Source organism: Cyrtonyx montezumae, unplaced genomic scaffold (genome assembly GCF_038088225.1).
Source record: "Cyrtonyx montezumae isolate F1298 unplaced genomic scaffold, pur_monq_1.0 scaffold_3, whole genome shotgun sequence".
Taxonomy (NCBI): domain Eukaryota; kingdom Metazoa; phylum Chordata; class Aves; order Galliformes; family Odontophoridae; genus Cyrtonyx; species Cyrtonyx montezumae.
Genome location: NW_027072034.1, coordinates 13,950,902 through 13,976,688, shown reverse-complemented (window position 1 = coordinate 13,976,688; position 25,787 = coordinate 13,950,902). Strand labels below are relative to the sequence as shown.

At 37.2% G+C, this 25,787-nt stretch overlaps 1 protein-coding gene across 1 annotated transcript in view; it reads left to right on the top strand.

Annotated features, from left to right (window-relative positions):
* The window catches only part of MYCBP2 (MYC binding protein 2), a 169,279-nt gene that overhangs the window by 27,421 nt on the left and 116,071 nt on the right, over positions 1 to 25,787 (top strand). Inside the window, exons 4-17 of the mRNA XM_065744087.1 lie at positions 744 to 897; positions 4,877 to 5,073; positions 5,269 to 5,511; positions 5,750 to 5,821; positions 7,723 to 7,819; positions 10,728 to 10,801; positions 11,990 to 12,128; positions 12,888 to 12,964; positions 13,481 to 13,685; positions 15,287 to 15,451; positions 16,154 to 16,312; positions 17,063 to 17,267; positions 19,189 to 19,334; positions 23,108 to 23,209. Of these exons, the coding sequence (XP_065600159.1) occupies positions 744 to 897; positions 4,877 to 5,073; positions 5,269 to 5,511; positions 5,750 to 5,821; positions 7,723 to 7,819; positions 10,728 to 10,801; positions 11,990 to 12,128; positions 12,888 to 12,964; positions 13,481 to 13,685; positions 15,287 to 15,451; positions 16,154 to 16,312; positions 17,063 to 17,267; positions 19,189 to 19,334; positions 23,108 to 23,209 (2,035 nt within the window). The remainder of the gene's footprint in view (positions 1 to 743; positions 898 to 4,876; positions 5,074 to 5,268; positions 5,512 to 5,749; positions 5,822 to 7,722; positions 7,820 to 10,727; positions 10,802 to 11,989; positions 12,129 to 12,887; positions 12,965 to 13,480; positions 13,686 to 15,286; positions 15,452 to 16,153; positions 16,313 to 17,062; positions 17,268 to 19,188; positions 19,335 to 23,107; positions 23,210 to 25,787) is intronic.

The window sequence follows — 25,787 nt, the reverse complement described above, 5'->3', positions numbered from 1 at the left end:
ACTCTAGGTTTTAGTCAAGGGTGAATCAAATGCTCTAAAATTTAAGGCTCTTCTACTGACATCTTAGCCTTAATGTTATTTTTATACTATAAACACACAGTCAACATTGGTAGGTATGCTTACTTAAATGTAATGAAATAAACCTTTTCACTTTTCTTTCATCTTCATAATTATTAAAAGTACTGACCTTGAGAAAGCAGTGAATGGAACACATAATCTCAAAATATTCAGGAATGCTGAAAGGGAAAGCTAAGAGTGGCTATAAAGTAAATATAATCTTGGAGTCTTTGGAGAGGAAGATACCAGTGCTGCCAGTATCAGCTGTCAAATGTACTATGACCCATAGCTGGAGTAGGGATCTCCAGCTGCGTCTCAGTTCTTACTTGCTGGCTCACATTAATGAGTGATGATAAAGAGGAAAAATCATCTGTCAAATCGAATATGTACTAAATAAAAATCAGAAGGGCTGGGAGTTTGTCTTACACTGTCCGAAAAACTGAAATTTTCCATATTTTTCACGGTACTGTTAACTCTGTTTAGATACACTTTTTTATGTAATCTCGTAATTTCTTTGTCATATTTACAAGTGTGATTTTGATTTATTTAATTATTCTATATCATGTAGTGTTATTCAAAGAACTATTTTGTTATGTCAGTGTTGGGATGTACCTTTATTGATGAGGATCCAAAATGATCATATTAATAGCTATTGTATATCTGTACTTTTTTTACTTTTTTTTTAGATCATTGAAGTTGGTTTATGTGAAGTTTTTGAACTGATAAAGGAGACCAGATTTTCTCACCCATCATTGTGTCTCAGGAGCCTACAAGCCCTACTTAATGTGCTCCAGGGACAGCAACCAGAAGGCCTGCAGTCAGAGCCTCCTGAAGTACTAGGTAATATCTCATTCTTCCCCACCTCCCCATCTATTGCAGTGTTCAATAGAAAACAAGTGGTGCCTAACACGTTTTTATGTTACAGTAAGATTTTTTCTTTAATTAATTTGGTTGCTAGTGCTTGTTTTCTTCTCCTGAGTGACTGACTTTATTCTGGAGTGTAAATTCCATTATGATGTTTCTAACCAGTATTTCTCAGCTTTAATCTTTTATAGAACAGGAATGTTGTCAAAATGTCATATTTTGTTGTGTAATGTAGAGTTTAACTGAAACAAACTTAACAGTCTTATGACTTGCCTTACTGAACCTATAAAATGCTTGGCCGTACTGGAAAGATAGGCTCTATAGTGAACTTCTGTTTCAACTTTAATGTTGTATTCCATAGCTTAGCTGTTTGATTTTGTAATTTATATAAAGCTGCTAAACAAATAGGGTAGGATATTGAGATCAAACTAAAAGTACTTCCCCCTCAACTCCTCTTCCTCCTAGGCTCAACTTCAGTCTCAGTTCTTTTACCTTCTTCCCCTGTTTTGAGAGATACAGGGGAATGGAGATTGTGGTCAATTTGTAACACGTTGTTGTACAGTTTAACCCAACTGACAGTTCAGTACTATACAGCTATTCACTCTCTTCCTTCCCAGTGGGATGGGGGAAACAATTGGGAAAACCAAAGTAGAACTCCCGGGTTGAGATTTAAATAAATTAATAAAAACAGATAAGGAGAAGGCTGAGGTACTTAACAACCTTTTTGCCTCAGTCTTCTCTGATAACTGCTCGTAGGACAGCCCTCAAATGTTTGATTTGGTAGGAAAGGAATGGGAAAGCAATGTAATGTCCTTCGCAATGTAAGTGAAGATCAAGTTCCTGACCACCTGAGGCGCTTGAGCATCCACAAATCCATAGGTCCTGATGAAATGCATCCCAGAGTCCTGAGTGAATTGGCTTATCTAGTCGCCAAGCCACTCTCAGTGATATTTGGAAAGTCATGGCAATCAGTTGAAGTCCTTGATGACTGGAAAAAAGGCAACATAACACCCATTTTTAAGAAGGGTAGAAAGAATGACCCCAGGAACTGCTCATCTGTCAGTGTCACCTCTGTGCCAGGTAGATCATGGAGCAGATCCTCCTGGAAGCTGTGCTAAGGCACATGGGAGACAAGAAAGTGATATGGGAGAGCCAGTATAGCTTTACCAAAGGCAAATTCTGCTTGTCCAACCTAGTGGCCTGTGATGGTGTTACTGCATCAATGGACAGGGAAAGAGCCACTGAGTCATCTGTCTGGATTTCAGTATGGCCTTTGACACAGTACACTACAATATCCTTCTCTCAATATTGAAAAGATACGATTTGATGGGTGGACAGTTCAATGGCTGAAGAACTGACTACAGGATCGAGTCCAGGGAGTGGTAGTCAGTGGTTCAGTGTCTGAGTGGAGATTGGTGATAGGTGGTATCTGCCAGGGGTCAATCCTGGGACTGGTACTCTTCAATATCTTCATCAAAGACATTGACAGTGGAGTTCAGTGCACACTCAGCACGTTTGCTGGTGACACCAAGCTGTGGGATGCAGTCAGCACACCAGAGAGACAGCATGCCATTCAGAGGGACCTGGACAGGCTTGAGCAGTGGGTCTAGATGAGTCTCATGAACTTCAACAAATCCAGATGCAAGATCTTGCACCTGGGTTAAGACAACATCCACTACAGATACAAACTGGGAGATGAAAGGATTGAACACAACCCTAACAAAAAAGACCTGGGGTTACTGGTGGATGGCAAGCTGGACATGAACCAGCAATGTACTCTTGCAGCCCAGAAGGCCAACCATATCGTGGGCTGCATCAAAAGAAGCATGACCAGCAGGTCGAGGGAGGTGATTCTGCCCCTCTACTCTGCTGGTGGGGCCTCACCTGCTGGAGTACAGCAACCAAATGTAGAGTCCTGAGTACAGGAGAGACATAGACCTTGGAGCATGTCCAGAGGATGGCCACAAAAAGGATTCATGGAATGGAATACCTCTCCCCCATGAGAACAAACTGAGGGAGCTGGGGTGGTTCAACCTGGAAGAGAGAAGGCTGTGAGGTGACTGATAGCAGACTTTCAGTATCTTAAGAGAAAATACAGGAAAGATGGAGACAAACTCTTTAACAGGATCTGTTGTGATAGTATGAGTGGAAATGACTTTAAGCTTAAAGTGGGTAGATTTAGGTTGGATATAAGAAAGGTCATTTACAGTGAGGGTGGTGAGGCACTCCAGAGATGTGGTTGATGCTCCATCCCTCGAGATGAAAAAGGCAAGGCTGAATCAGGGCAACCTGACTGGCTGTGCTGTCTCTGTTCATTACAGCAGAGTTGGACTAGATAACCTTTAAGGGTCTCTTCCTATAGAATCCTATCTAAGGATTCTGTAACTCTGTGTTTCTATGAAATTGCTCAACACCTGCCAACCAATGCCTAGCCAGTCCCTGAGCTGTCTCAAGCCCCTCTAGCCAACTCTTCCATTTTATGGTTTCCTCATATGATGTCTTGTGGTATGGGATATCACTTTAGCCAGGTTAGGTCAGCTGCTCTGCTTCTGTCTCCGCTCAGCAACTTATGCCTTCTGAGGTCCCCTTGCTGCTAGGACAGTACAAGAAGTTGAAATGTCCTTGGCTTTGTGAAGTGCTGCTGCACAGCAACTAATACTTCAGTGTGTTATCAACATTGCTTTTCTCCCAAAGACAAAACATAGCATCATACTAGATGCTATGAAGAAAAAATCAACTCTGTCCCAGCTGGAACCAGAACATGCTCCCTTTCTGCTGCTCCTTCCTGTTCACATTTTTAAACTGTGCCAGCTTGGAGTCCTTCCCACAGGATACAAGTCAGATTACGGATTGGTCCAGCATGGGCCCATGGCTCTTCCCATAGGCCATGGTTCTTTAAGAACTGCTTCTGCTTGAATCTGTTCCTGTGCTAGGGACTTCTGTAGTCGTTAAGGAATAGACTACTCAAGCATGGGTCTTACACAGGGCTGCAGTTGCTGGCAGAAAGCCTGCTCCAGTGTGTATTCCTCTCCATTGGCTGTAGTTCATGGCAACAACGTGCTTATCTATGGATTCTTCACAGGCTGCAGTTTCTTTCTGTCCACATCCACCTGCCACATGTTCCACCATGGGCTTCTCCATGGGCTGCAGGGAACTTCTCCTTTAGCACTTGCAGTGCCTGCTGCCCTCCTTCTGAATTGACTTTGGTGTCTGCAGGGGCTGTTTGTCTCACATTTCTCACTCTTCTCTCCCAGTTTCTGTTCCACAGCAGTTTTTCTCTTTCTTAAATCTGCTTTCTCAGAGGCATCGCTCATGGCTCATCTCTGGCCAGTGGTGGGTCCCTTTTAATGCAGAGGGAGCTGTCTCTGGTCACAGAGGCTGTCCCTGCAGCCCCCCACTACCAAAACCTTGCCACATAATTCCAAAGCACGCAAAAATTGAAGTAGGTTTCTGTTCACACCTTGATGTTTTCTGATATTCAGCCTTCCAGGCATAGTGAACACTACTTGAAAAATGGCATGTGATCCAAAATAATTTTCAAGCTGTAACTTGAAATGCTCATTTCTGAAGAATAGGATGTGTTCCAAAATGGGTAATTATCATAAAGATTAGGCAAGACCTGTGGAAACCCACACGTGATCTCAGGTAACTTGACGAGGCAAGCAAAGTAACTCCTTTACCACTTATTATTGTGTGCAATTACATCTGAAAGGCTTGAGATGTTTTTTTGTTCGTCCTTGTTATTTCTGATCTTACTTTTTTCTAGGTGAGAAAGAAAATCAAGTTTAACTAAACAGGGTGCTTTCTTTTCTCTCTGAAAGTAAAGCTAAGCTTAATGACTGAAGAAAGATACCGTGTATTTTCTAAGTTCCAAATTAATTTCCCATTGATTGGAAAATTGCTTAGTATAGTTTTATGACATGTCTGTTGAATTGCTATGTTTTTTTTTCTGCAGAATCCCTGTTTCAGCTCCTGCTGGAGATAACTGTCCGTAGCACGGGAATGAACGACAGTACAGGACAGTCCTTAACAGCACTTTCCTGCGCTTGCCTCTTCAGTTTGGTAGCTGCATGGGGAGAGACAGGAAGAACATTGCAAGCAATCTCTGCTATCCTCACCAATAATGGCAGCCACGCGTGTCAAACCATTCAGGTTGTGTACTTCTCCATACCTTGAAATTTTGTGTATATGAATTTTGAGATCTAATGTGCAAACACAGTTATTTTTTCTTGCTTTATTTGAGGTAAAAGTAGGTATTTCTTTTTGCCTCTTGAGTTGGAGGTAGAACTGAAAATAGGATGTTTAAAAATAAGCATGTTTTTTCACTATTTCTCTTACTGTTTCTAGGTGCCAACAATTTTAAACTCTCTTCAGCGGAGTGTGCAGGCAGTTCTGGTGGGCAAAATCCAAATCCAGGACTGGTTCAGTAATGGGATAAAGAAGGCAGCCTTGATGCACAAATGGCCGTTGAAAGAAATATCTGTAGATGAAGATGACCAGTGCCTACTTCAGAGTGATGGTTTCTTTCTCTATCTCTTATGTAAAGATGGACTTTACAAAATTGGCTCTGGATATAGCGGGACAGTGAGGGTAATGTTATTTCTTCTGTAGTGAATGATAGTTAAAACACAGGCTTTTAATATATCCCAGGTCCACTGAGATTCTTTTGTAGTTTACAGTTCTAAAATTTATCTGTTTCTTTCTGATGATTTCTGTGCGTTTTACAGCACTTTCTTACAGTTTACACTCTGTATTGTTTAGATTATAAACAATTTATAGAATTGTCATTATGAGATTTGCTTAACAATTTGAATTTTCTGTTTTCCAGGGCCACATATACAATTCTACATCTCGCATCAAAAACAGGAAGGAAAAAAAGTCTTGGTTAGGCTATGCTCAGGTAGGTGAATACTTTGAAACATAACATATATGTTCCCCACTCTCTCTAGAGTAATTAAAGTACAGCATGACTCAAAGTAAGCTTACATAGAAATTGCATTGCTCCTTTGGCTTTACACTTTATTTGTTTGGTACTGACTTAGAAACTAGTGTAGAAGATAAGGAACATAGATAAGATGTAGAAGATAAGGAATATAGAAAGGAGTAATGAAAAGAATCATTCATTTGCATCATCATTTCTCACTCGTGACTTAACAAAGTATGATGATTTAACATTTTAAGTGTATGAATTGTGCAATCACACTTAATTGATATGTACTTCTTGAATTATAAAGTTGGTGGATATAAAAAATCTATTGCAACAAAGTATTGTAAGAAATGCTTATAATATCTATTTGCAAAAATGGTTTGTAACAAATTTACAGCAAAACCAGGAAGTACTGTTTTGGTTGACTGAAGATTGAAGGATGCATAAACCGTAAGAAGACATATTGTTGATGTTAACTCCAGGAAATGTTAACTATGTTTGGATGCTTTGGTTTATTTAGGGTCAGTTTATGGAGAATCAGTCTGTAGCATTGCATGGGGTTCCTGTGACCAAAATGCGCAACCTGGCACTTGGTCTTGTTGAGCTGTATCCCACTGGCCTTAGCCCATCAATCCGAATTGTCCAGATGCCTCTGCTGGACCTTCATATCCTCAGGCAGATCAAAGCTTCCTCCCACTTGGTGTCATCTGCAAATTTAATGAGGGTGCATTCAATCCCCTAGAGTTTAGCTCAACAATAACGATATTAAACAGGACAGTCTGAAACACCAACCCTTGAGGCTGGTCACGAGCTAGATGCAACTCCATTCACTACCAGTCTCTGGGCCTGGTCATCCAGTTAGTTTTTTACCAGTCTAAACCATAATGAGCTGCCAACTTGTCCAGAAGAATGATTTGGGAAAGTGTGTCAAAAGCTTTATTAACACCTAGGTAGAGTACCCCCACAACATGTTTGACTGTGTTCATAAACTCATTCAAAGTTGCAAATAAAAAACCTCAGATGTGACCTTTAGATAGTTAAATCATTTTTACTGAGAAGTTGTCTGAAGTGGTGACTGAGCAACTTAAAAGCAAACAAACAAAAAAGAAAACTAAAAAACCCACGTATGAACACAGAGAAGATAGTATTTTGATTTAGGGATTTGATTTAGTAGTAGTTGGGTAGGGATAGTGATAGGAGGATGGTTTCCTTTCCAACCTTATGAACCTATGAACCTATAGCAAGCGTTAATGTGGAATGCTCACCAGACAGATAATTTTGAGAAGGTGAAGACATTCTACCTGTAGAGAAACTGGAAGAAGAAATCATTAGTCCTGAATACATTCCTTCCCCTAGGTTGGTTAGGAGCTGGGAGGTAAACAGTATAATAACTCATATGTAAAATTCTGTATTGTGGCTGCCATCACCAAAATCATCATGTACTTGGGAGAATGTCTTTGATGAAGAGCTTAAAAACCTCTCCCTACTGAGAGTCAAGGTACTTAATGTTTCAATGTACTTTGTGGGTCAATAACAGTGTCTCCTTCGTGGAATTCATGTGAATCTTTCAATATTTTAGAAAATGAGAACAGAAACATTTTCTTTGTTGTGGCTTTTTGCTTTATTTTATACACATATAAGGAATGGATTTCCTAGATGTGGCTTCAGAAACTATGTATGAGTTATCAGCATGTTGATGAAAGTGTGCAGAGTGTTTAGAGGGTGCCAGATTTCCAGTTTTTGTCCTATAATTTTACCAGTGAAAAAAAGTTGAATGTGAAAACAAAACAAAAAAAGAACTCTATTTTTTTGACAATACTTTTTGATGTATTTGAGAATATTTTCATACCAGGATATATTCTTGCTTTTACTAGGGCTATTTATTGTACAGAGATGCGAACAATCACAGTATGACAGCCATAAGAATAAATCCTGAAACTTTGGAGCAGGACGGTACAGTTGCTTTACCAGGTATGAACCTCCAGATATGAGAAGATGGTTATAGTTTACTGTTTACATGCTATGTATTTTCAGGTAAGCAGAAATCATAAGAGATTTTGAGAATGGAAATAAACTGCTTCTTTATGCCTTTGATTTGCTGCATTAGACCAGCTATAGTATTTCATTTAGAGGTCTTGCATCTACTCCAGGTGCTACAGGAATTGTATCTTTAAAGAATGTGTAGTTATCTTAATTGAAAGACGAAGAGCTCAGCTCCCAGCTTAAAGAATTTTTACTTGTTTCTGGTTTGAACTTTTGAGCATTTGATTTAAGGTGCAACTGTGTTTTTATTGTCTTTTATGTGAAGGTAGTTCAAACAGAGGGAAATCATTTGTTTTTTATATAGGCAGAAATAAGTCCCGAAAACTGAAGGCAGCTAAGGAATGCTAATGAAGTATGCTTTTAATGTTTCAGTTGGTGGTGTTTGTATTTTGTTTTGTTTTTTATTTTTTTCCTAGACTTCCTGGTGAAGTTCATCTGTTAGTTGCCCATGTAAACAGATGGACACTAGAGAATAACTAACAAAGATTTTGTGTTGCATTATGGAAAACAATGACTAAAAACTCTGAAAAGTCTCAAATCTTTTGAATTAAAAAAAAAAAAAAAACAAAAAACCCACAATAATTTGTAAAACAAAAGAGGAATGTAGAATCCAGTCTATGCAATACAGTCTTTTTGGGGCTGAAATAAGAAAATAATGAATAATGAATAAGAAATTTGAACAAGTGATGTTCAAGGACCTCACAAATTGCCTTACAGGACTATATTTCCTCTTCCTTCACCTTAAGGCAGTTCGAACCATTAGGTTTTTTGAGGTCCTTAACTGTGTTGCCACCGATAAGCAAAGCTGTATTCTTCATGTAGGTTTTGCAAGACACTTCAGTGCATTTGAAGTGTACACCTCAAAGCTGTCAGCTTCCCTTTGCAAATCGTGATTGAAATCAGTGTTGTTATACAAGAAAGCCTGTTAATACTTCTGAAAGGAACAAATGAAACAAAATTTATTAATCTTTCAGTGCAAAAACAAAACAGTGGAAACACCCATTCAAATATCTCTCAAAAAGTGTTACACAATTTTCTTTTTGTGTGGTTTGCTTTAGCACTGGAGTGAATTACAGATTTTTATAACTGCTACCCTGTGTACTTCATCCCTTGAACTTAATTGTCTTGCTTTCTGCACTTATGCACCATTACCTCATACTTATTTCTTATGAGCAGATATGGCCTTGTTCTTCTGGCTAGGGCAAATGTAGAGGGGTCCACTTCTGGTTATTTCTGTTTGCCCTCAGTAGGAAAGAAACAGAGGTGGGTGAGGGTATGTAATCTGTTCTGAGGAAACTTGAGTATGTACATAACTATAAATAGTTACTGCTGTCTCACTCTAATCCTATTAATGACTTGTAGCATGTTCTATAGTTTTGAAAAATCACACCAGATAGAACTAGAGGGCATTTACCCTGCTAACACCTGAACACTGATAGGAATACAAATATTCCCTCCAAGTTGATATGTTATTCGGATGTAGTTTCCTCTGGAGTTATTCTCCTTCAAAGACCCTGACTGGTCATAATACATTTAAATAAGGTATTCACATTTATTTGTAAAGAGATGTGTAAGAGATTAGGAAATATGATTGGGAGTTCTAGCTAGAAATCATGTGGCCTTAAAAAATTCTGCTAACTGTGGAACATGGTCTTCTCTTTTCTCAGATGATAGGATTCTTGAAACTATAAACTCTTCTAAAAGGCTAGTTTTTCCACTCTAACAGATGATTTAGCAAATCTAACAGTGTATCTGGAACTATGTCTGTCTCAACGTTCTTACAATCTAATAAATGCCTTTGCCAAACTTCTTATTCTTTACATGAGCTAGCAATGTGTATTGCCAATAGAAATAACATAAAAGTATCCCCAAATTTTGAGATTTTCTAGGTAATTGGAACTGAATATACAGAGGGGGTTTTCATCTTGACTGTTTCATTAATAGTAACACTTACTACATTCCTTAGAGAAAGGCTGATGTGTTCAACTGAAGAAGTAGAAGTTATACAGTATGTGTTTTCATTGTTAAAATAGCACAGGGAATGTCTTGGATTTAAGAACTGTTCACTCGGTCTGAAGAGACCCAAAGATAGAATCATAGAATAACCTGAGTTTGAAGGGACCCATAAGGAGTTCTGAGCCCACCTCCCATCTCCACGCAGGGCAGTGTGTTAAACCATAGCCATTCCCCCCTGACACTAGAGAGGTCAGCACCTCTCTCTGCTCTCACTCTTGAGGAAGCAGTGGACAGCTACCCTACCTTTTTTTCTTGAAAATGCCTGACCTGTTTTCAATAAATGTATGTTATATGCAAGTATATGTCTTACGGTTTTTCAAAAACCACTAGATTCTCTGCTAAGAGTTTGGCAAAATGAGGTGAATGATGAGAAGCTTGATTCTGCTCCATTTTTTTCTTCAGATTCTATATGTTGGTCTGAGTAACTTTTAAGATAATGAGCCTTACTTTAGAAAAAAAAGTCATTGGGATTGGGAAAGACTAGCACTCAGCAAAACTGAAGTGTAGCTCTGTTATAAAAATTTAGATTATCCCTTCAATGTAAATACTAAAATCTTGTGAAGTTAAATCAGGGAAACCCTTACACTGCACACAATGGAAAGAATTTCAGTAACTTGTAAAGAAACAAAAGAGTAATATATTTAGTATACAGGTTATAGAGGAGATCTTAGTACAAAATAAAACATTATCTGAGCAGTATGGTTTCTCTCTGTACAAACAAAAATTCTTATAGTCAAGTTATAGTGAGATTGTGTTAGACAGGAGAGAACAGTGCCTAGAAGTTAATATTGACTAATGCAGTGCACTCCATCTTTCACAGATTGTCATACTGAAGGACAGAATATCCTCTTCACTGATGGAGAATATATTAATCAAATAGCAGCATCTAGAGATGTAAGTGTTACATAGCAATGGTCAAAATATTTTTCCTTCTCACCTTATTCTTTTACTTTATAAAATGTATACCATTTTCTATTTGTTTAATATTTTGCTTTTTCTTGGCTATCACAACTAAGGAAGAAATCTTTGTAGCTAAAAGTCACGAGAAGCTGCCATTTATGTGTATATTCAACACAATTTTGATTTGTGATGGAATGTGAATTTTCAGATAAGATTTAGGAACAACTTTGCTGTTTTTGAAAAAAAAAAAAAAGAAAACCTCATACATGGAATAGTGCCTTTTTGATGTATTCTTCTGGGGCACTGTGGGGCAAGCTGCTTAGTGCAATTTTTCTTTTAATTTCATTTTCCTTAATTGCTTCAGTACTTTTTGGAGAATTCCAACCAAATTTAATAGAAGAGGTAGCAAAGATACTATTTTAAATGAAAATGGACTGTTGGCCAAAGCTGTGCAAACCCAAATATTTCCTTATATGAGGGACAAATCAGTTTTAGCTGTTGTATGTTTTGTTTGTCAGGTAGTTATTACATTAATAATTCTGGACCAGTCAGTGTTTTTTGCCTGGGGATATGATACATGAACAGGGAAAGGCAGGCAAGAGATGTGGGTCATGCCCTTATAAGTAAAACCCAAATTAGTCCATTTTCCTGTTAAGACACAGTGTTTTAAATGTGGCTAGTTTAACATATTTCCTCTGTACTTCTTTGTTGTTGTTGTTTGTTTTTTACAACAACATAAACAAAAAAAAAACCTCCATGACTTTGTTTTTGTTACAACTTGAGAACTTAAGTAGTCTCCCTTAAAACTGCAGTTAGAAATTTGAGTTGTGAATCAGGAGAAATTAATGGCTTAAAAGATGTGTGTGTGTGTAGATATATGTATATAATAGCAGCATTTCTCTGGTAAAGTTCAGAGCTAATTATTTCTATAGCAAGTCACTGTTTCATAGCCAATTCAGTTAATGTCTCTCAGATACTCCTCTTCAGCTAATCACATTTACCTTTCTTGTTACTTTTTTCCCTTTGTACTGAATGTTACTTCATCTGTGTGTCTTTTGATATTTCTGATATAGTATTATAACTGGTAACTGTGATATAGTATTATACTCGTGCACTTAGGCTGTGAAGAGTAAATCACTGCGTTTATTATTCAGTGTAAGGTGGATATTTTATTTATTGTAGGATGGCTTTGTAGTGCGAATATTTGCAACAAGTACTGAGCCAGTACTGCAACAGGAACTGCAGCTTAAACTTGCAAGAAAATGCTTACATGCGTGTGGCATCTCATTGTTTGATCTGGAGAAAGACTTGCACATTATCAGTAAGTTCTCTTCTTGAAGCTTAATTATAAGCTAATAATTAAAATAGGAAGACTGAAACTCTATTTCTTCCCTTTGTTTGTCTTTATTATGTGAAGGAAAATATAACTCCATTATAAATGAGGAGAAGCATAGATTTTTGTAGTGGCTTAAACACTGACTTATAGTAAGCTATACACATATTTTAAACCACAGCCTTTTTGTCTATAGTGCTATCTGCAGTTTTCCATTATTTTCCTTTTGTTGTTTGAAGCTTAGACTTGATCATAGGGCTCACATAAAGTGTAGTTAAGCTATAGAACTCCTTGTTGTGAGTCAAAGTTGGCAGAAATTGTAAGGATGACTGTTTGGATACGTTGAAATGAATGTAAAGATACTAGCATATCTAGAAACTTTCTCAGCGCCAGAATTTCTGAGATGCAAAACTCCTGGTGTCTAAAAAGGTAGTTTAGAGAAATCACTTATGTTTGCTTTGTTCTTTTGTTAATTCAGCTGTCTGCTTTTGACAGAACAAATGAATGTGTGTCCGTTAGGACTTCTTGTCTGACCAAGTGCAGTTGCTTTTATGCTAGTGTTTTTCTTCCTCTTTGGACAGCTCCATTACATCTAGCCCAGTAAGCCTTGTTGTTAGCAAAAGTTTGTTTCTCTTGTAACTTTGTTTAGAACCCTCATTTTGTGAAACACTCCCTGGTGCAGTTGGGTCCATACTATTCTGTGAAACTGCCTGTTAAAATTGGTTAACTGCAGTCTTCCTTGCACAGGTACAGGGTTTGATGAGGAGTCAGCTGTTCTTGGTGCTGGAAGAGAGTTTGCACTTATGAAAACTGCTAGTGGAAAGGTACTGAAAATATACTTCCTGGTTTTGATCTGTTTAAGTTGGCTGTTTAAGCATGACCTAATAATGGGACCTAATAAAAGATATCTCTAAGTGTAATCATAGGTTAACACCTGTTTCATAAGTACTGTTGAGTGGCATAGTTCTAGGGGGAGGAAACTTTCTTTGTCCTTATCACTGGTTTTATATTTGTTCAGGTGAAATATTGTATTTTATCTTATTATTTGTGTACTCCCTTTACTGAAAATAAGCTTAAAAAACACATTAAACGGGTGTGGCTTTTTTCTGTATCTAAATTATCAAACCATACAAATATCAAAAATAATTAGCAGATAGAGTCTGTTCAGAATGCATCTTCCATTAAATAAAAATTCATAAATCTAGGTTATAGATACTTGTATCAGGAGAAGTTCTGTACATTTTGAAATGAAAGGCTTTAAAAACAGTGCAGCTTTAAAAATGATGTACATTTGAAGGATTGTGGGATAACTGGAAGTGGTATACTGTTTTTTTTCCTAGATTTATTATACTGGCAAATATCAGAGCCTTGGAATCAAACAAGGTGGTCCTTCAGCAGGAAAATGGGTTGAACTACCAATCACAAAATCTCCAAAGATTATTCAGTTCTCTGTTGGACATGATGGTTCACATGCCTTACTTGTTGCAGATGATGGAAGTATATTCTTCACAGGTTCTGCTAGTAAAGGAGAGGATGGCGAATCAAGTATGCTATGTTTTCTTGAATAGTAGATGATAAAAGCCTATACCCAATTTTTCGTTTGAAAGGATTGTTATCAAAACTTTCCAAGAACATGAAAGCATGCTGGTGGTAGGATTGTAGATTAATAGGAACACTTTTTTGAATTTAAGTAATTACTACATATTAAGATTTAAGGTGTGGGCACTACAATTAATTTTGTGTATCGTAGAATCATTTGAGTTGTTTGAGTCCCTTAAAAGTCATCTATTTTAACTCTCCTGCAATGAACAGGGGCATCCAACACTAGATCAGGATGCTCAGGGCTTCGTCCAGCCTGACCTTGAATGTCTCCAAGGATGGGACTTCCACTACATCTTTGGACAGCCTTTTTCCAGTGCCTCACCATCCTCACTGTAAAAGACTTATTTCCTTATATCTAACCTAAATCTACCCTCTTTAAGCTTGAAACCATTTTCCCTTGCTCTGTCACCACAGACCTTGCTACAGAGTCTGTTCCCTTTCTTTCCTGGAGGTCCTTTATAGTTTTTGAAAGACAACTGTCAGATCACCTTGGAGCCTCTCCTCCTCCAGGTCAAACAACCCCTTTCAGTCTGTCCTCCTAGGAGAGGTATTCCGTCCCTTGAATAATTTCTGTGAACCTTCTCTGTAACAGGTCCACATCTCTCCTGTATAGAGGAGTACTTTTATGCTTTCAAGCAAAAATTGGATGTTGTGTTTCAATATGCTTTCGAGTTACCTTGAATTTTGTTGAGTTTGAATTTTACCCCATTAGTGTGCACAGAATATAGGATGTTAATTGTACTACTCTTGTATGAAAGTCTATCGGTAATAAACATAGTATCATCCATAGTAAACTTGAACAGACTTAAATGTAAACCTACTGAAAAATGGGTAGCACAAATTGTACTTCTTTAGTAAACTTAAATTTAAGAGATCTCATCATCTTAGGCAAGATTTCAGAAAAAATATTTACAAGCAGAAATTTCAAGATTTCTTCAAGCAATTATTTGGAAGTTATCTGTAATATAATTTATTTCATTCTTTCTGTATATTAAGTTAACATTCAATTTCAGATGAAATAGAATGATTTGGAGTAAATTACTGAAACTGTTTAAATTAGGGAAGTTGAATTGATCTTAGCATTAGGTCTTTGTACTAGAGCGTATGATCAGGGTCTTGGTCAAAGACCCTCAATTCTTTTAAAAGTTCAACTCTGTTCAGACTGATCTGGTTCTCTTTATCACCCTCTAAATTGACTCAGAGTGAAGTGGACAAACTTCACAATTTTTTCTGTTTTCTTTTAAAGCTGGGCAAGGAGATTGCATTTCTGCCTGCAGAGTCTATGTGGGTGTTTTCTGTTGATAAATTTCGTAACTCCTGCATTTTAAGGTTACAGTTGTCTGATTTGGATGGAAGTTGACAGGCAGTAATAGTAGCTGTTAGTTGTTTGTTCTGTTGTTTAGCTTTCTTTGACTATTTTGTTTAAGAACAGAGTGCAAACAGTCAATGTTTTAGTTATTTTTTGATTGATAGTTATAAAACAAATGATATTGTGTCCTCAGAGGTATTTTTTGTGAAGTAACTTGTGACTTATTTATTTAAAGCAAAAAGCAGACGGCAATCAAAACCATATAAGCCTAAAAAAATCATCAAAATGGAAGGAAAGATTGTGATATCTACAGCTTGCAATAATGGAAGCAGTTCTGTAATTTCAAAAGATGGAGAACTCTACATGTTTGGAAAAGATGCCATTTACTCTGATAGTACAAGTAAGCTAATATTTGTTCTAAGTAATTTCTCAAATAGAATAATTTAAATCAGTCTGGAAGGCTTCAGCTCATGGAAATCATGTTTGTGTATTTCTTATTCTACTAATGGATTTCTGAGTTTCTGCTGATTCAGCCAGATATGACAGAAGGATAGAAAGACAAGTCAGTTTCCTTAAGTTATGTAAAAAATGTGTATATAGCAGCACTGGGGAATGCTTTCACAAAGTGAAAAAAAAACATTGGTTGTATACTGAAAATATCAGTTGTATGTGCTTATCAGTTGCACGCTAGAATGCAACACAAAAATGTCACAGAAATGAGGCATACTACGAACAGAGCAAGCAGGAAACCAGGCCTTAGAAATTTCTCTACTCATAACACTGCAGAGAAATTTCCTTGTGGTCCAGTACGTATCAATTGAAATAATTTTTTTTTAAAGAAATAAGGTCCAATGTGATTATTATGATTCCTTTAGAACTGTTTTTCAGAATTGTTTTTGGCTTTTATCTTTATATAGAACACAGAATCTAAGGCTAATTCCCTTTTCACTTCTTACTCTAAGACTTGTTTTGTCTATCAGTCTCCTAACTTACCATTCATTTAAAAATTGCTAGTGCTCATTAGCACTTGTGATGTATTGTGAAAGTTTCCATCTCAGGTAGAAAGTGCAGTCTTACCACTCAACTGACCTATGTTATGTAGGTTTAGTAACGGATTTGAAAGGCCATTTTGTGACTCAAGTAGCCATGGGGAAAGCTCACACCTGTGTGTTAATGAAGAATGGAGAAGTTTGGACATTTGGTGTAAATAATAAAGGACAGTGTGGACGAGACACGGGCTCCATGAGCCAGGGAGGAAAAGGTAAGGAACCTAGGTTTTTCCTTGTGTTTTGTCTGCTGAAAAATATTACAAACAAAAAAATGACAAGTATTTTATCTAAAATGTAGTTCTGGTATTAATGCTTAATACAGTATGCTTTAAAAAACAAACAACAACAATAGGAACAGGCATATATGAATGTATTTATTTCATATTTAAGCATTTGGCATTTTGCACATACTAGTTTACTTAGCTGTGTAAAATAATTACTTCTATTTTACTGGTGAAAAGGCTATCCTTACAACAGATTAATAAAACAAGACCTTATCGGTCTTTGTTTTACTATATGCATTTGTCCTAGTAGCAAAAAAAACCTGAACACATTCTACCTTTGTTCTCATTTCATCTAGTGTCTGTTTTGTTTGCATAAACAGTGCATGAATTCAAGTCTACATCTTTCTGCATACATCTGAGTGTATCCCTTACTACAAAATACAGATATGAAAAATTTCCCCTTCACCTTTTCAGAACTGGATTATTTTATAAATGACAAGTAAATGACGTGTTACTTTTATGCAGAATTAAAATGTCTAATTTCCCTTTTAGTTGTGAAGCCTAAATGTGTGTCTTAGCCCAAGCTTGGATAGATTTCAAAAATCTAATTGTTCCAAATGAGCAGGCATTCCTAATCGTTCTTTTTAAATTCTGATTTGTGAGTGTTCTTCAAATCTTCTTCATTAGCCACTATTGAGCTCAGAGAACAGCTGTTTCTTGTTTCAACATCTTCATTAGGCTTTGGAGTTGAGAACATGGCAACAGCAATGGATGAAGATCTAGAAGAGGAACTGGATGAAAAAGATGAGAAGTCCATGATGTGCCCTCCAGGCATGCATAAATGGAAGCTGGAGCAGTGCATGGTGTGCACTGTATGTGGAGACTGCACAGGCTATGGAGCTAGCTGTGTTAGTAGTGGACGTCCTGACAGAGTTCCTGGAGGGTAAGCAAATATATGGAAATATATTTGCTATAGTTGGTTGAATAGGCAGAACATGTATTGAATTCAAACTGAACTGATGTATATTTAAACTTCAGATATAATGTTATCTTAGATTTAAGATGGGTATGTACTTTCAAAATCTGAAAGCACATACAAGTTTACAAAACTTTATTTTTAAACAGCTTGTAGGAATGTTTTTTGTATATTGCTTGTTGTGGTTATAGGTTATTTAATTCTAAAGGCATTTTTTGTATTCCTTAGGATGTATTTTCTGTTTTACTAAAAGCTGTTGAATATGGACAGTATCATAGTCTGTCTAGTGACAGACATGTCTCTTGAATGGCATTTATAGAACAAAGCTATTATTGGGTGTTGTCAGTGTGAATTCATGGAGGGAAAGGCCTGTCTTAATAATTTGACTTCTATGATAAGGTCAGTGGCTTAGTGATTGAAGGGTAGGCAGTGAACATAACCTTTTCAGGTTTTAGTAAGGCCTTTGATACTGTCCCTTGCAGCATCTTTTTGGATAGTTGGAGTTTAATAGGTTCATGTTACACTGAGTGGTGAACTGTCTGAATGACAAAGCTCAAATGGTTTTAATGAATGGGGCTGTGTCTGATTGACAGCCAGTCACCAGCAGTGTTCCACAGAGATCAGTTCTATGGCCAGTTCTGTTCAGCATTTCTATTAGTGATTTGAATGCAGGAGTTTGATAGCATCCCTAGCATGTTTGCTGATGGTACAAAACTGGGAATTGCTGTGGACTCTCTGGAGGAGTTAGAAGCCTTGTAAAAAGACCTAGATAGAGCAGAGCATTGGAAAATCAACAATGATATGAAATGTAATGAAGGTAAATGCTGGATGCTGTACCTGGGGCAAGATAATGCCAGATGAGTGATTGGAGTTCAGTTTTGCAGGAAGAGCCTTGGGGTGCTGGTTGACATCAGGCTTCTCAACATAAGCCAGCTGTGTGCCTGGACATCCAAGGGGGCAAACATCATAGCCAGGTGGTCAGAAGAGGTGTTTCTCCTGTTGTATTTAGCATTGTTGTGGCCTCAGTTTGAATGTAATGTACAGTTCTGGGCACAGTATCATATTTGCATGTGTCAAAAGGAGAGCAACAAAGCAATTAAAAGGTTTGGAAAGAATAGCCTGTGAGGAGAGGCTGAGAACACTTAAATTGTCGATGCTGGAGAAGATGAGGCCAAGAGGTGACCCTACTGCTCTATAACTCCCTGAGCAGAGGGACAAGCTCTTCTCCCTGGTAAACAATGATAAATGTGAAGGAATGGCACAAAGCTGCACCAGAGGGGATTCAGGATGGATATTAGGGAAAATTTCTTTACTGTGTGAGTGGTCAAACAGTGCAGCAGGCTTCCTTGCAAGGTGATTGATGCTTCACACCTGTCAGTGTTCAAGAGGCATTTGAGCAATGCTGTAACTTCTGGTTAGCCCTGGAGTGATCAGGCATTGGACTTGATGATCTCTGTAGGTCCCTTCCAACTCAACATATTCTATTCTATTAGCAGGGCTTTGGGATAACCTTTTTCTCCTACAGTGGAAGTTTTTATCTTTCTATTCTGTTTGCTTTTATCTGTTACTAAAGAGTTGAGCTGCATAAAGAGCCAATGCTTTGCACGGCATGTGCTCACTGTTTCTGTGTGTGTATTTTCAGATAGTGTGCATTTAATTAACTGAAGGGAAGTCAATGCTGAGAAGACAGTGTGGATGTGTATTGTCAGTGTATGCTCCTAGTCACTATGGAACAGCATCTAGAATTCAAAGTAGCTGTACTTTCTGTTTATCATGGGATGAATTGTTATAGGTTTGTTGTATCTGTGGGCATATATGTTTTAGTTACCAAGCCATTAGTAATGCATGAAAATAAAAGGTATTGATAAAGCAACTCTGTTTGATGCAGAATCTGTGGCTGTGGCTCAGGTGAGTCAGGCTGTGCTGTGTGTGGCTGCTGCAAGGCATGTGCTAGAGAACTGGATGGCCAGGAGGCAAGGCAAAGAGGAATCCTTGATGCTGTAAAAGAGATGATACCTTTAGATCTCTTACTAGGTAAGTGATGCAAAATTATTAATTTTCTTACTTAGTACATCTTTTATTTCCAGTTGAGGTGTTTTTATTTTTTCATTTTGAATTTTGTGGATTTTTTTCTTTTGGTACTTCTATTTGCAGTCTTTAAAGAAAATCAGTCCTACTACAGTCTTCTTAAAATTGAGCTGGAGTAACAGGCTAATGTAGAAATAAGTTTGTTCTTTCAGTTAAGACTTCTTTTGCGTTTTCATTTTTCTGTGTTGTGTGATAAAACTTTGTGTCTTAACTGATGAAGTTCCTTCCTTGGAGGGAAACTACTGAACTTCTGGACTCACATGATAGTTTTAATGTGTTATTGTTAAAATATATATAGCTCATCAGGCAGATTTTATTTATTGATAATGTGGAAAAGTGGGATTCTGGTAAGTGAAACATCTTAAACTTTGTGTTACTGTAGACACGAGTGTGCCATTTTGACCTGTGTGGTTAGGATACTAATGCTGTTTCAGTTGCCCATTTTTGATAGCCCATCAGGATTTCAGTGTTTTTGCAGATGTGGAAAAAAATGGGAAATAACGTTTCTTGAGAATTTTTTCTTCTTCTGTCAGAAGTTTTTGGATAAAATATGTTGCCAGGATTATGGAAATCACTCCAGACCTGCATGCAAAGATTCATTAATCATAGAATCAAGTTGGAAGGGACCTTTAAAGGTCATCTGGTCCAACTCCCCCGCCATGAACAGGGATGTCTACAGCTAGATCAGGTAGCTCAGAGCCTGGTGCAGCCTGGTCTTGAATGTCTCCAGGGATGGGGCTTCCACTATAACTCTGGGCGACCTGTTCAACAGCACCTTAAATCTCACCTTTTTCTGAGTTCTGTCACACGATTTTAATATTGCATTCTCTGTACTTATTGCTGGACAGTTAGAGGATTGGGGAGACTTTGTTAGGCCCAACTTCCTTATTTTTTTTATACTTGTATTACGACCTGTAAATTAAATTTATCATGAAGCTATAGAAAAGGACCATAAAGCAATCACATGGTTGAGTTAAAATACTTCTTTATCTCAATTTTTTTTTCTCTGAAAATTAGTCATAGGAAATCCTACACTATATTTTGAATGTGGGATATTTTAGTCCATGTAAAAGCTAAACAGAAACTGAAAGTGATTCTCATGATGAGTTATTTTTAACTCTTAAGGGGGACCCCCTGAAGAAGTAGGTTTATGCTGTATTACACTGACAGCAAATGTGACAGCAGCAGCTCTGCTTATTAGCTGCTTTATTCTCATGCATGGCCTAGGAATGTTCTTGCAATATGTGGAACAGCCACGTGACCCATAACAGGAGCAACCACAGGACACATTGCGAGGGTTGGAGTGACATCAGAGGCTGTTGCAGTGCTCAGAACAGCTGCAGGGACTGTTGCAGGAATTGGAGTTGCTACAGGGTTTCACAGGAGTTGGAGAGTCTGTTGCATTGTCATCAGATCCAGAAGTATTCTCCTCCCCTTGAGTATGCTGTATAGTGTTGCACAGAGCTTAGTAGGCATAAACCAGGCCCCAGCATGCTGTCTTGTGGCAGATCTCGGGGTGATATTCTTAAATAATTGTTTAATCTTAAACACTACCTGAAACACATTCATGATGCATTGTAATAGGAGCATGCTGGTTTGAACATCTCATGGATATTCAAAATTTTCAAGAGCTATTATAACTAACACTTGAGCTCTACAGGAAGAAGGAAAAGTGAAAGGGAGATTGAGGAACTGCTGGAAAATGTACTTCTTTATCTCTTCCCTATCTGGACTCCCTGGGGACACATATCAAATAGTGTAATTACTAATAGTATCAACGTAATGGCTTCCAAAACCCAAAGATGACCGCAATGCCAAATACAAAGCATTAGATCTTCTGCTGCCAATTTTATCATACGTTGCGACCAAACACTGTAGCAAAATAAAAACCTTAATCCAACCTCCAGAGATGGCAAACAATACAGCAGGGGAAAAAAGCAGCAAGCAAGGTGCTATGAAATATGGTTCCATGAGAAATCTCTCAGAGCTCTGTAAGTAGGGAAAAAATCAACATTGTGATCAGCAGTTATCAAACAACCACAACACAGTTTTAACACGTTCTGGCCAGATCTGCTGTTATCTCAACTGTTGAAGCCTCACATTGGGTGTCAAATTGTCTGTTTTTAACCACCTGATAGTTTAACCTATTTAAAGTTGTCTTCTCACTCCATCCCCTTCCCAGTGGGATGGGGGAGAGAATCAAGAAAAAGTACGACTCCTGGGTTGAGATAGATATTTACTGAGATAGATAAAAGGAAAAGAATAATGGTTATGACTCTGTACGTGTGTGTGTGTATATATACACAAGTGGTTGCAACAAGTGGTGCACAAGCAGTTGCTCACCATCCTCCAGCCAATGACCAGCTAGTCTCCCTTAGCAGCAGAAAACAGAGAGATGAACTCCCACGCCCTTCAAAACTCCTCTTGCATGGTGTCATATGGTATGGAGTATCCTGTCAGCCAGTTTGGGTCAACTGTCCTAATTCTGTTCCCTCACAGCTCCTTGGGCCCTTCACTGCAAATGACCTTGGCTCTATACAACACTGCTTAGCAACAACTGTAAATATCAGTGTGTTATCAATGCTATCTAAGGTGTGGGAAGCAAAGGGATGAGGCTGGATTCTTCTCAGTGGTGCATGTTGATAGGACAAGGGGAAATGGCCATGAAATGAAGCATAGGAAGTTCTACATGCATGAAGCATGGGAACTTCTTCACAGTGCAGTGACGGAGCACTGGCATAGCTGCACAGAGAGGTGATGGAGTCTCCTTCTCTGGAGATGTTCAAGACCCACCTGGACGCCTACCTGTGCAACCTGGGCTAGGGAGCTGCTTTGGCAGGGGGTTGGACTCAATGATCTCTAGAGGTCCCTTCCAACACCTGCAATTCTGTGATTCTGTGATTTTCTCCTGGAACTAAAAACATAACAACATACCAGACACTCTAAAGAAAACAATTCCATCCCAGCTGAAACTAAGCCAAGAAGTTAAGTTTTCTATACTTCTTCTTCACTAACTCCTTTCCTATCAGGATAGACAGCTCTTGGCCTGCCATAGTTTGAGGGGAGGATACTTAATTAATTGAGCTGAGAATTGCTTTTTCTTGGGGAAAAGCAAGAGTGCTTCAAAGTGTCGTTATTTATTTGATAGCAGGAGCAGGATATATATATATATACACACGTGCATCTTCACATAAATCCTGACATCTACCAAACTGTGTGTATGTTAAAGTAACGGAATGTTTTTTTACTAAGCACATAGCATATGTTGGTAAAGTATTTAAATATGTATTCAAAATGTTTTTAGTAAGTAATTCATTTATGTTTTAAAATATTGTTTACATTATATTTTGAGTTTTTTAATGTTTTGTGTTTATGATTTATTAATAATCCTTTCTGAATTTCCCCTTTTTGGGGAAAAATTGAAATCCATGGTAGTCTGCAGTTTTTATAGAGTGAAAGTACTAAATACTGTTCAGTGAAGTTGGAGCTGTGGCAGATTTGTAGAAATCAGGAAATTCAACAATAAGGCTTAAAACTCTTACTAAAACTTGCTCACCTCCTTGGTCCTTCTCTAAATATTGTGCAAGATCTATGCAAAGGACTAGTAGTAAGTAGGCTTTGGTTTCCATTTACTAAAATTCTCTTAAGTTTTATTGCTATCATAATAATAAATAATTTTTCAAGTTTTGAAAAGTGTTTCATTTTCTTAACCAATGTAGCTGTCCCTGTTCCTGGAGTTAATATTGAAGAACACCTACAGTTACGGCAAGAAGAAAAGCGGCAGCGTGTAATTAGGAGACACAGACTGGAAGAAGGAAGAGGTAATGATGAGAGGCTTGAATTGTTTAAGGAAACTTAGTCTATGTTTTAAGTATGGAAATCAACTTGTTTTGTTTAATGAGATCAATACAGGAACCAAACAAAAATCAGAACCTAGAAATCTGGTTTGTTATATTGCCTGCTTTTGAAAAATTGTAAAAATCTATATGCTTGTCAACACCTACTCAAATTGACCTTAAGTGGTAAAAAGCAGTGTTTTATATGAATAGTAGAATCACAGATTTGCAGGGGTTTGAAGATACCACAAGAGATCATCAAGTCCCACCCCCCCCTGCTAAAGCAGGCTCCCTACAATAGGCTGCACAGGTAGGTTTCCAGAATAGGAGGAGACTTCACAGTCTCTCTGGGCAACCTGTTTCAGTGCTTTAATATTACTTTAATATTGTCAATTTTAATTTTTTGCTGATTTGTAAATAAATAGTAGCTTTTATTTTTAATGTAAATGCTTAAAATAACTTTCTGTAGAAAGTTAAAATGCTGACAAGATTGTACCATGCTCATTACATATAGTATGAATTATTTATAGTAAATTATTATAATTCATTAATGAATTTCTACAGTATAATAGTAAGCAAAATTTCTTGCTCTATAAAAAGGAAATTTCTATACTTAAGTAGCCCAAAGCAATCCAATATGTTGACTGAATTAAAACAGATGAAAACACTGGGGCATTTCAAAATTTGCTTATTTTCTGTATTATTTATGTCATGAATTGTTCTTGGTGTCCTATAAAGTCTGTGTTCTAACAAGCCTTCAGTGCTGCTTTTGTTTTAAGTATTTCAGTCTTAATCTGGAAAATAATTAAAGTTGAGAGACTTTAGACTGATAGAACTGATATGTTAGAGAAGTGTGCTGATGTGGTTCATGAGATTCTTGTGTGTTGAGAGGAGGAGCTGTTGAAATTTTGTGCTATATAAGCTTGTGCAATTTTATCAAATACCATTTTGGTTATATCACTAATGTGTGATTTGAATTTTAAAAAATAACCATTTTTCAGAATTTGCTACTGTTTTTTTCCCCTAAGTTATCAAGTATGCATTGTGATTGAACTTGGCTCTTAGAGTCCAAGCCACCAAACTTTGTGGGGAAACTTTTGACTTTATTTCACTTGCCTTCAAGAAATTACTAGCTTTATCATGAGTAAGGAGCAACAGAAAAAAGAGAAACTATGGAAGGACAGAATGTTTATTTTTCTTTGAATCTTTGCAACTGATTTTAGAGGGGTAGAAGGGGGAAAGATTTTATTCTTCCTCCATCTGCATACTGCTGTCTTAGTAGAGAGACAGCTAACAACACTGAAGTGTCTTAGGTCTTGATGATAGAGCTGGTAAGCTCTAAATTTTCACTAGGAGAGAGGTGGGTTGGAACAGAAGAAAACAGAGCAGAACATTTCAGTGTGTTTCCATTTTTGTGATTGAAAATAGACTCAGCACAGCTTGACCGCTTTGTGTGCTGTCTCTTAAAGTTATTCTGGATCTGAGTTTCAGATGATCAGTGTATCTTTATTGTCAGATAGATAGAGTGTAGTCAGACTGTATTTAAGGTGATATTGGTGCCCAGCTTGTTGTATACACCTGTATTACCTGTGTGAAGGAGCATTGTAGTTCCATACTTCTGGATATTGGAGGTGGTGGGTATATCTAGCTGCAAGAATGCAGATTAGTTTCCTTTTCAGAATGGCTTATCTTCTAAAGCTGAGAATATTTTTTAGTAAATAGTTAGGAGAAATTTTGATTTATGCAGTTATATGTTAACAGATGAAAAATTTGGAGTTCTTCATCCAAATCTTTGAGCTGAGGGAAAGAGTAGCACTATTCTTGAGAACTCATGTGTCATTCTTCTGTTTCTTGAGAGACGCTTTTAACATTTAAATGTTTTTCAGATATTCATTTAGATATGCAAAAGGTGTAACAACCTGAAAAAACATCGTTAAGATGCAAATTTTGTGTGTAATTAACCAAAGTTTTAACTTTTGAAGCCAATACAGAAAGGGAAAAATATTTTCTTTCAATCTTCTTCTACTTGGAATTAAAAAAAAAAAAAAAAAAAAAGACAACATCTGAGGCTAACTGTATTTGAACTGTTTTAGATTATTCAAAAGTGTATCTAATTCAGTTATTTCAGTAACTGGTTATTCTTTGGTAGGCCCAGAATTGAAATACTGTTACTTAAAATGCATTCATCAGCAGTGCCATTCTTTGTCCACTACTGAACATGTACTTAAATATACGACAGAGCTGTCTTATTCATATACAATATTTTTCATTTAAAATTAGTGCAGCTTCTTTTCATAGTTTTAATTAAATAATAATGCTAATGCTTTCAAGACCCGGAAGTTATATTTGTTCCTGAGTTTCTTAAAAACTTCTTACTTAAAATTATATCAAACTCACTCATGAATTTCTTTTTAAGAAAGCTTTCAAGAGGAAGTTGTATATGTTTATCCACAATTATCAAAAGGTATGAATTTGAAAATTGCATTAGTATACTTGATTTGGTGGCTTTAGCTGAAAAGATGATGATTATTAATAAATATAAATATACTTTATAAATATATTA